We start from the raw sequence: 12,072 nt of genomic DNA, 5'->3' as shown, positions 1-12,072 counted from the left end.
TGACAGACATATGAACATATGTAGATAGTCTTATCATATGTATGGACTGGTTTGTTTTTTTATATTAAGTTAATATTATAAATGTAAGAGTAATAATTGTCATGTGTTTTTCTTGTTAAAGTTCGATCAAATGTTGAATAGAAACAATTGGATAAATAAGTGAAAAATTCAGAAGTATGTAACTGCAATGTTTAGAGACCTGTATCGGTATGACTTATTGTCTATAAATAGTAATAGCTGAGCATAACATTTTCATTTCTTTCATTTAAAACATATTTATCATAAGAGTTTAATAACTGTAATAATTGAGATGATTATGTGTCTGTAGGTTGGAACAACTATGTCTGTTGATTGATTCTTTCTGTTGTAATCAGAATTCAACTATCTCCAGTCATATATCATAATTATACTGTACAAAGAACATGACGAAAAATTTTGTGTGGCAGTCAAAACCTTCTTATATCAGAAGTATACAGTTGAGCATCCAGAAACCACTTGTAACGACATTTAATGTAAGAAAGTATTCATCTTAGAAGTAGTAAAACACATAGTGGATAAAAAATTTAGTAAACCACAAAAAAAGATAAAATGTTAGTCTTTCAACAAATAAAGATATTTTGATCAAATAGAAGATGGTAAGTCTTCATTTCATTACTGAAATTCGACTTAGTAAAATATAGAGAATATCGCCTAAGGCACTTTGCGTGTTTGTTTGTTTTTTCAACAGCTGTTGGAGGTAATGATGTAGTGTTCAAAATATTCTTGTGGCAGGTGTTAGGTACTTTGGTTCTTTTATGTGGGTGAATTACATCTAGATGTATCTTGTTTGGTTTGCTCTGAATTTCGCGCAAAGCTACACAAGGTCTATCTGTGCTAGCCGTCCGTAATTTATCAGTGTAAGACTAGATGGAAAGCAGCTAGTTATCGCCACCCACCACCAACTCTTGGGCTACTTTTTTACTAACAAATAGTGGGATTGACTGTGGCATTATAATGCTCCTACGGCTGAAAGCATGAGCATATTTAGTGTGACTGGGATTCAAACCCACAACCATCAGATTGTGAGTCCTGCACCCTTAACCACCTGGACATGCCAGGGTTTTGTATTAGTGGTTCTATTATAACAGTATTTTTGTGTGAACCACTTTCAAATTTACCCACAAATGAGATTAATAATTAATATACAGTAATAAATTTTGAAGAAAAAATCAGACCAAGAGATGATATGTAATTTTTATTGTGATTCCATTCTAAAACAAAGGCATAATTCTGAAAGAACAAACTAAGAATTAGTGTGGAAAATTTAATTTAAAACTGAACTAATGAGCCCTTCAAAAGTTGGTATTGTACGTGATTAAGATTCTCTTTAAAGTAAAATTTGTTTTGTAATAATTCCACAAAAACAAATTCTGTAGATTATTCACTATCATCTGCAATAAAAATAGCCTTGTGACAAATAATTCGTCTTGAGTTAATCTAATAATTAAGTTATATTCTAGAAGAGAAATTTATGGTAATAAATAATATTTGGTACGAGGAAAGACAAAGTAACTTACACTTATTTTAATTCTCTATCCTAGATAACAAAATTTCTTAAATACATTTAACACATCTCAAAATTTCATAAGATACTTTAAATTTGCACAATGAACAATAGATTCTACAGTGCAAAGCTTGAAAGGTATGGCCGGTCTATTCTGGTAGCATTTATTATCAATTCTAAAACAAAAATCATTAACAGTTATTTTAAGTTTTCTACGAAGTAATGCACACTGTTAGCAATGATATAACAATAAGAAAACTAATTTGCTAAAGTTATTGAAATTATAAAAATTTACAATTCTATATTGAATTCTAAACATGATTTTAAAACGTTTGTGTATGTAATTACATGAACATACCAAAAGGAATCGAGTAATTTCTCAAGTTGTATATAATCTTTGTTTATTGCATTAATAGATAATATGTTAAAATATATTTAGGATCAACCACAAAATGAAACGGTTTTAACCATATATTTTCTTCTTAGCATAAGTGAGGCAATTCGGTTTGAGCAACACCGATTTGATAGTGTGTAGCAGTTATATGGTAAATCGAGCATAAACATTTCTTTCATTTCAAGATATTTTGTACAAAGCAAGGAAGCAATAGCATACGCATTAACTATAACAAATATTATAATTATGCAAAGTTTTTAAAGAGTTTAAAATACAGTGTTTGAGTTGAATTAAAACAAGTAAAGCAACTAACGATTAGTTCCATTATATTGGCTCTAAAGAACTACTTTTTGTCACTGGCTTGAAAATAGAAATATCGAAACAGGTAAACAGAAATAACTACAAGCCACTTCAGCGAGATAAAGTAAAATATAATTGTTAGAAATTTACGACTGCACAATCATAACGGATCATATTACTTTCAAATCTCGTGTTTACTTAATTTTTCAGGAGGAAGAAAGCAGATAAAGACATTTTTCATTTTCAAAACTCGTTAGAACCTACTCATTTGAGTTCACACATTCGACCCATTGTAAAACATTTTCAGGTGAGGCTACGACAACAAAACTGACCCTCTAGTATGGTTTTTCCCGCGGCCATTTTTGTTATTGTCTATATTCTTCCATAATCCACATCAGTTTTATGTGTTTGGTTTTGCACGAATCAACCTGGAGAGATCACAGTTGATTGAGCTGAAACCACGAAGATGAGGATACATAAAAACACAGATTGTTAAACTCAGTAACTTATCGATCACTTGTCATTTGTCAACACCTCATTTGTTGTTGTCTCAGGAATAACACTCTCCTATCAAAAACAAAATAACACATAACATTAAGTCTCAACAGGAATTTATCATTTTTTATATACTTTTATTTATGTTAAAGTCATTGTAACCTCTTTTAACACGTGTACCATTATCTATAATACTAGTATAACTAATTTTACGAAGGGCGTTATTTTTACAATATATTTTATTACAAAAGCAATAGTTGCCACATAACACTAAAACTCAGTATAGAGTTTGTTTGGTTTTGAATTTTGCGCAAAGCTACACGAAGGCTATCTACGCTAATTGTTCCTAATTTAGCAGTGTAAAACAAGAAGGAAGACAGCTAGCCATCACTACTCAACGCCAACTCTTGGGTTACTCTTTTTGTCAACGAATAGTGAGATTGACTGTCACATTATAACGCCCCAACGGCTGAAAGGGCGAGAGGGAATCGAACCCGCGACCCTCAGTCAAGCGCCCTAAGCACCTTTACAACTTCTTAATTAATTTCAATTAATTTTTATTTATCCCATTGGTATTAGACTTTTATGGCTACTTCATTTATGATGCATCGTCACCTTAACTTAGTCGTAAAAGAGTCTACCATTCTGCTTACTTTCCTTTAACCTTAACGAGAATGTTTCAGTTTTTTAGCGACAATAAACTATAACTAAGTTTTTAATCTAGACTTTCATTGTATTGTGTATGTGATTGACGTAATACAGTTGTTCGCTTTTGATCTAAGTGGATCAAAGCTTCTGATGATACATTTGTCAGAACAACAAAATATATTATTCTATTATATATATATACACATACACTATCGCACCCTTGACATAACACTAAAACTCGTAACCACTTACACTTCAGATAAATGAAAACGTTTACGAAACGCATATTAGGATATGCGAATTGGACACAAATTAGGTATGTAAAAATGATGACGTGTTACAAGCAAAAATAAGTCTATAAAAGGCACATAAAACGGTCATAAAGTATAAAATAGCAATATGTCCCCGAAACAAAATGATTTATTTCAAAATTGTGCCACGCACGTTCTTGCTGTAATTTCCAATAATACTAAAGAATGAACTGAAACAATGATCAATATCTTGTCGTTATTACATTTATCATCCACTTAAGTTATCGATTGAAGTTGATAGTCACGATGATAAATGGGTAGCTAGTTAGTAGCACTAAATCCAATCTACACATACACCGGTCAGTTTGGCTCTAAATCAGAACGAAAGATGAAATTTGAATTTATAATCAGATTTATAATTTCCAGATTATAAATCTAATTGCTAATTATAAGTAAGTAAAGATAATGTACCTGACTCGAAAGTTGAAATAACATAATATCTCAACAAACAGAACCACCTATATATTGATATATCCGATGTTAAATTTTAATGCTGTTAAACACTACATTTACCTTATCGTGAAAAAGTTAATGATGATGGAAGTAATATTCATATACTACAGATAATTAATATTATGTAATTTAACGATTTTTACCAGAGAAAATTTATGAACTTGAATTCTTGAATTACTTTTATAACTCAGTTTGCAGGGAACACTGTAAAATAACTCCATTTTAAGTACCATAAAGACATACTTTTGTCTGTTTTTTGAATTTCGCACAAAGCTACTCGAGGGCTATCTGTGCTAGCCGTCCCTAATTTAGTAGTGTAAGACTAGAGGGAAGACAGCTAGTCATCACCACCCACGGCCAACTCTTGGGCTACTCTTTTACCAACGAAAAGTGGGATTGACCGTCACATTATAACGCCCCACGGCTGGGGGGGGGGGACGAGCATGTTTGGCGCGACTCGGGCGCGAACTCGCGACCCTCAGATGACGAAGCGCACGCCTTAACGCGCTAGGCCATGCCGGGCCCCGTACCTTTGTCAATGTGAATGAAATTTGTACATTTTAGAATATAGTCCTGCAGGATTAAGGAACATTAGTTTTATTTCTTTTTAGTTATGTTTATTGTAATATTGTGATATAAACACATACCGTTAAATTAAAACTCAACACAAAAACAAATCTCAAATAATTGTGTAATCTTTTTTTTTTTTTTTCTTAAAGCGAAGAAAACCGTTCAAGTCTTATCGTATTATTTTTAAACACATGTATCGTTTCAGCAGTAACGGATTTCAAGCTATTTTTCTACATGAAGACTTTAAGTCTTTGAACTTTTTTTACTTGACTGAAGTATTAAACCAAATTAGAAACAAAAATTCTGTCATCCACGGATTACTAGATCACATACAGATGAAATAAACCACAGTATCAACGGGTGTGTGTGTGTTTTCTTATAGCAAAGCCACATCGGGCTACATGCTGAGCTCACCGAAGGTAATCAAACCCCTCATTTTAGCGTTTTAAATCCGGAGATATACCGCTGTACTAGCGGGGGACGGTATTAACGTAACCGGACAAAATTATTGGAATGAAACGAAATATGAAAAGTAAAAGCAGATCCTACGTAAAACTCTTTAGGTATCTTAGTTTTGGCTAAAATAGTGGATACTGCCCTACAGTAATCCCAGTACTTCCGTTTAAATCTTCCTTAACAGTTATGATAAAATAAAAGAGAAAGTTCACTTAGATAAAGTGTTTACCATTTTCGGATCTTCAGCGGTTATATTAGGAGTATGAAAGTTGAGAGACTGGAAACTTGAATGCTCGTCTTGTTGCAACGACGCTGTTCGTCGCACAGGAACCTTTTCACGTTTTCCTCGTAATTTATGGATTGGAGACTGATTTCTGATGTAGGCATAGCTTCGAACCGAAGCATGGGAACGCACTGAAGCAGACCCTGCATTAATTTAAGAATTCAGGGCAGGGAAATCAGCTCTTTCACCAACATACCTTTTTTTATCAAAAATGAGAAGATAATACTAAATTATATGAAAGTAATATTTGTTTTTGCACCAAAAAAATTGATACAATTAAGTTAAAATAATAAATCATATGTTTGAAGTTGGATTTTGTTTGAGTTCAACTGTGTCTTATTCAATTTCTACTACACAGAAATTACAGTTTTGTGTTGGTTTTTGTTGTTGTTGTTTTCACATTGTATATTCGTGAAACTTTAGTTAGTAGAAATGGATATTATTATTTTATAATAATACAATTTTTTACAATATAAATATAATGTACAAAGTAATTCCCATTAATCCAAAAACAGTGAATGCGTAAAACATTACACCAAAAACTAGACTTGAATGTTTGAATCATCTTCAAGGAAAATGTTTAAAGGTTTCTGTTGAAATAAAACAAATATATTCTCTTGTTCAAATATTCATGAGGAAATTTGAAGTTTACTGCTGATATTATTAAAACACCTTTTATTGAAAGGTTATCTTTTTGTTTAATTTTGATAGCAAGATACCATATTTTTATGCAATTTTCTCTTGACAAAATGAAAATTTGGAGAATCTGTTCAAAGTAGCACATTTTTTAAAGCAAATGTATTGATTTGTAAACAAGTATTTTTTTAATACAGAAATGTAATAGAAAGGGATGGTCAACAACGACAATAAGATTTTGAATGTGAGTTGCTTTATTTGTATGAAAGGCGTATATGTATGTGTGTGTATGTGTGATGGTCTGATACCAATAGAGTGAGAGTGTCCCAAAATTCCTTTGCTATTATAACATTGAAAAAATTAACATTTTATGCCTTGTTACAGATCGCTGAGATAATATAACTGAACATTAATGAATGTGTGGGGGTGATCTCCAGTGAACGTCTTTACTATCCTATCAGTCTTGAAGGTAGAACTCTTTAAAATATCCTGTAAATGTTTATAGACATTCAGTGCATGGCAAAGTACTTTTGGGACACCCTGTGTGATGAACTATCCCTAAGTCTTCAATACTAAGATTAAAAATATAGAAATCTAAGTGCACGTAAATTTAAGTTCTAAAATGAACGAAAAACAACGGAAAAAATAAACATTTTGTTACACTTATATGGCGACCAACAGCAATGAAACCCATTCTTTAGAGTGGTGGCGACGTTACTGAAAATATATTTGCAGAAAGAATTAATTTCGGTAAAGAAAATATAATGAAAACGAGATATATATATCAATAAATTCGCTCAATGAACCAGTGATTTAAATTACAATTCTAGAGCTTATTTTTTCCAGAATATCAATAAGGTTTCAAAGAAAATAGGGCATTCTTTTCTGAAGAAAGAATGGTTTACTAAATATTAATTATGTAAAACTCAGCGAATGGAAATAAACAGATACAACTCAAGTTCTAAAATGTACATATATGTTGGATAAAAAGAAACATTTTATTCCTTCTGAGTTATCATGGTTCTACAAGCAGTAGTAATCTTAATTAAAATGAGAACAGAAATGCGTAAATTATGAATCCAGGGTGAAGTGCAAGGTGGCAGCAAGTTCAAGGGAAGTTTGGCTCGCATTACGAGAGGAACATATATAATAGCAAATATTAAAGACATTTACTGCGTCGACTATTTTCATACCCGAAATCATTATTACTAGAAACCAGATAATGACAGTGGCTTTAGTACTTTTGACTTTTATATTTCACTAAATTTGTTTTCTTCTTGATGCCCTGGATTACAATGAAATAGAACTGGATAAAAATATTATAAGACGAATATTAAATAGTAAAAAAGTATTAATAAGCTTTTTATTTTCTACTATTATAGAATATATAAATTCCTAAACATCTGATAAGTAAGAACTAAGTGTAAAAGCAAAAATATTGCCAGCACCAATTTTAATGCCAAAAAGAAAAAATAATTATGAAGCAAATAATTTTTGTTAGCTAAAAATAATTGATCGAACAAAACAACACTACCAGACTTTTAGTTTTCTCCGTTTTATCATGAATAAGTACTTTACCCTGTCAAAAACGTCTGTGAGAACTGTCATTTATTAACACTTCGATAAAATTTTGTGAGATTCTTACAGTCTTTCTGAGATCTTGTAAATATACACTTACAATATTTAGCCGCAGCAAAATGGCTCAAAGAATTTCTCTGAACTTGTTTGATTTTGTTTTTGCTTTCTCGAAGCTAAAATATCCAAATGTGCAGAAGGCTACTATATTTGTATCAGGTGAACACGTGAAAATGTTTGTGATTGGTGCGATTGGGATACCTAGTGGTTCTGACATTTTTTGTATTAACATAAAGGTTGAACAAGAATACCATTTACTCTTTCATATGAAAGTTCCACTTTGTATAGTATAAATCAAAGATACTTTTAAATATCGCTTCTTGCTGTTATTATAAATTGAATTTGGTAATTCTTATTTATCACAGCTATCTATATATAAGCTATAAAGCTTATAATTCTTCATAACAATTCATAATAATTGCAAAATAATTCTTCATGCAAGATCAAAACCTAATATTATTTTTTATATTTAATGATCTTTTATCGCTTTTTGTACTTCGGATATCCTACGTAATCATGTTATTATAAGTTTTAATGTAAAAAATAGCGCTTAATCTACCATTAATAATCTGACTTCATTAAAACATCGGTAAGAAATGTATACGTACGCCAAGCTTTTCAATTAGTAGTTCTTGATTCATTTTTACAGTTTTCATAAATATGTCAAATATGTTTGTGCTTTCTTTCTATAACAAAATGAGCAATGTTTTTATATTTTAGGTAGAAGATAAACTTAATTTATTTTTCATTATAATATTTATTCTGGTTATATTTCAACATCTTTTCAAAACATTACAGATAAATTTGTTTTACAAAACTTTCTATTACTAGACAACGTTTGAGTAAGCATTAATTATTTTGTTCAGAATTAGGGAACATGATGGATAACCAGTGACTAATAATATTTACCCTAATCCAAAAGAAAATGTATACATTTTTATAGCTGATGCCAAAACATTGATAACTTTATTTCTATGTTTCAGATTAATATAAATAATGATATTCAATTCAAGTTTGACTGTTTTGTTATTGTTGTTGCTATTCTTGTTTTGTTTTTAAATAAGGACCAACTGTAGTTAATACTTTGGTTTGCTGATATTATTATTTTATGTAGCTTTACATACAATCTTGAAAGCAATTAGAATATGGAAATGTGTTTTTATTATAATAAAAAAGGAAAACAAATGATTTACATCTTTAAAAGTTTGAAACTGTTCTCATGTCCAGCAACACTTTTCATGTAATTATAATACACTGTGTAAATTACGCACTTAATTTTTGTATTGAGAGCAATGCAGAAAATTATAATACGCATAAAGTCCAAAATACAGTCAAAATTGTTAAAGGTGTCTTACCATGTCGTAAAAATAAAATATCGGGTACTAATATCCTTATAAAATACCTAATGATAATGAGTTTGATAATAACTATGTGCTTAGAGATGCTGAAAACAAAATATATTATCTCAAAATAAGTTGAGTAAAAGCTTTAATACAGCTACTTAAACAAAACATAAAATATATATGAATAAAAATATCTTAAAAGGTCAGTAGCTATAAATATTCTATTACACTTACATATAAGATACAGAGAAACAATGTTTGATATTGTGTATTGTTGAACAAAGTGGAGCAATAACATTTTCTGTATACAACCTGTTCTAATATTTCTTTTTGTGTCATTATAAAATTTTAAAAGCTTTGTTTGATAAAAACATCTGGATGTGCTTTGAGCTATTAGTAAATACAAGAGGAATTTACTAATGTACAGCTGAGTTTGGACACTTAATATTCATATTAAAATTTACCCTTAATAGCTACTACTCAATAGAAAATATTGTCTTACGAGAGCTTGGTAGGTATTCATTGGTAGCACTGCCACGAGATGGCGGTCGTGAGCATGGAATGGAGGCTAGAGCCTCTGTTCCAGTTAGAACAACAGGAAGGTCTGCAGCATTACCAAAGCGTCCTCTATTTCTCCCGAACCGGGCTCTGAAAGAAATAAGCGTACAAGTGTAGACATTTTCTACGATTTAATTTTCATCTTAAGTTTTCATATTAAATTTCTTGCTATGTCGTAGGATTAGAAATAAGCGTACAAGTGTAGACATTTTCTACGATTTAATTTTCATCTTAAGTTTTCATATTAAATTTCTTGCTATGTCGTAGGATTCTATTTTCAATTTGAAACATTAAATAATATTTAACTCTTAAGGCTAGCTGTACACACAGCTGTATCTTATTATTTTGCAATCTGGTTTGATAGTTTAAAGAAAAAACAAATCACATATCTTGTGATGATCCAAGTTAAACTGTTAATAGGCTATCATTGTGGTGTTAACATTTCAATACAATAAAATATATTAGGTTAGGTAGTCAAAAATCAACAACAACGTTCATTTATGCTATTTTATAAAAAAAAGTTGAGTTATATGGACAACGTTAGAATTTTTAAAACTATTCGTGACGAAAATGACTTAAGAAGGTCGAAATGTTGTTCTCTGCTTCACTTGTAAAAGTATTAATATCCATACCAGCCGTCCTGAGACACATTTTTGAAACTGTGTAATAAATATTAGTTAGTCGTAGAATTCACTACAAGTACTTAAGCGATCAGAGTTGATGGGGAAGAAAACGAGGGTCAATAACACTGCACAACAAAGTTTTTGCTCCTTGAACACTGTTGAGTGTTACTTATAGATTTTTTGCTGCTGATCACGAAAATCACATCCAAATTTGCCCATCACGTACGGTTTCATCGAAATCTTGGTTTCACCAGGACATTTCTACAATGGAAAATCGATATCAGGGCAACTGGAATCCGTCAATGCTTGCTGACTACTGTTGAACACTGCAACGTGATGCACCGGACATTGAATACAAACGAAAATCAGGAGCAAAACACTTTTAATTATGTTGAACTTAATAGCGTATTAGAAACATAAACGCAATTAAATACGTTATTGCCGGTAAACAGTTAACTGTCTATTTCTCAGAGTTCCTATGTGATGAAGCAAAACCAAAACTATATTTGTGCATACCCACCAGATACCTGTCGCAATCAGCAAAAACTTTTCAGGAAGCAAAACGTTTCAAACAAATTGTTGTGTAATGTAATAGTAAGAATACAATTAAAAACATTAATATATATATATATATATGCATAAATTAATAAAAAACTTTTAATATAATATAAAATATACGGTTTAGCATTAGTAAGGATTCTAAAATACAATGAAATATTATTACTATATTCTGTAAGCGTTTTTAAAGGCAAGGTTTCAACATTCAATCATGATCATATCATGCCGTTTTGCTTTAGGCTACTGTTAAAAATTATCTGACTTGATAAAACCTTATGTTTTATGTCCTTAACCCCTTACAAAGCGTACAAATGTGTGATTATATGCTTCACAGTATGCTAAATAAAATAAGAAAATATTTGGCTTCGGAGCCACAAAGCTGATATATCATTTATATATCAGATTGCTATTACGTAGTAGAAAATACATCTATGATATATTCGTATATCCAATTAGACACGTCTTATCAATTACGTATTTTGTTATTGAAAATAATTGGTATTCATCATTCTTGGTAAACATTAAATTCATTTAAACTAGATGTCACACAGAAGGTTTGTTTGTTTGAATTTCGCGCAAAGTTACACGAGGGCTATCTACACTAGTTGTCCCTAACTTAGCAATGTAAGGCAGCTAGTTATCACCACCCACTCTTTGGCTATTCGTTTACCAACGAATAAATGACTTGACCGCAACATTATAACGCCCCCACGGCTGAAAGAGCGAGTATGTTTAGCGCGACGGGGATTCGAACCCGCGACCTTCAGATTATTAGTCGAACGCCTTAACCCACTTGGCCACCTGGGTAAAAGAAAGTTAGTAGTTATAAAACAACCTCATTGCAGAAGCACATAAAGTAAGTATTTAGGACAGTGGTGCACAAACCTTTTGAGTCAGGGGCCACAAACAGACTTTTCGTAACCGTTGGGGGCCACAAAAAAGTGAAGATTAAAATCGTCCCACAGTTGTTTCACACAAGATGGACATCACATTTAAGAACACACAATTAACGATTACATCAAAGACTTTGTACATTATTCTAAGAAATGTTATGATACGTCAACTGTCACAAAGTCAGTGCGATGGATGGTGCTGCATGTCATCTACGAGCTTAGAAATGTCCAGTTTGATGTTGAAAGACGCAAGAGTGCTTCCAGATGATCATCAGTCAGCTGATTGCGAGTGTTGTTTTTGTTCAGTTTCATACGCGAGAAAGCCTGTTCGCAGCAGTACGTGCTGCCAAACATGCTGGTGTGGACAAGTGCG

General features: G+C 31.5%; 1 protein-coding gene across 1 annotated transcript in view; it reads right to left on the bottom strand.

Moving 5' to 3' along the window:
• Positions 1 to 1,224: 1,224 nt before the first annotated feature.
• The window catches only part of LOC143239212 (uncharacterized), a 72,296-nt gene continuing 61,448 nt past the window's right edge, over positions 1,225 to 12,072 (bottom strand). Inside the window, exons 5-7 of the mRNA XM_076480103.1 lie at positions 9,570 to 9,715; positions 5,400 to 5,596; positions 1,225 to 2,804 (exon numbers count right to left, since the gene is read on the bottom strand). Coding sequence (XP_076336218.1) covers positions 2,751 to 2,804; positions 5,400 to 5,596; positions 9,570 to 9,715 — 397 coding nt within the window. The 3' untranslated portion in view covers positions 1,225 to 2,750. The remainder of the gene's footprint in view (positions 2,805 to 5,399; positions 5,597 to 9,569; positions 9,716 to 12,072) is intronic.

The sequence above is a fragment of the Tachypleus tridentatus genome, chromosome 13, assembly GCF_004210375.1.
Source record: "Tachypleus tridentatus isolate NWPU-2018 chromosome 13, ASM421037v1, whole genome shotgun sequence".
Taxonomy (NCBI): domain Eukaryota; kingdom Metazoa; phylum Arthropoda; class Merostomata; order Xiphosura; family Limulidae; genus Tachypleus; species Tachypleus tridentatus.
Note: the sequence above shows the minus strand (reverse complement) of the source record. Positions and strands in the feature narration are given on the sequence as shown.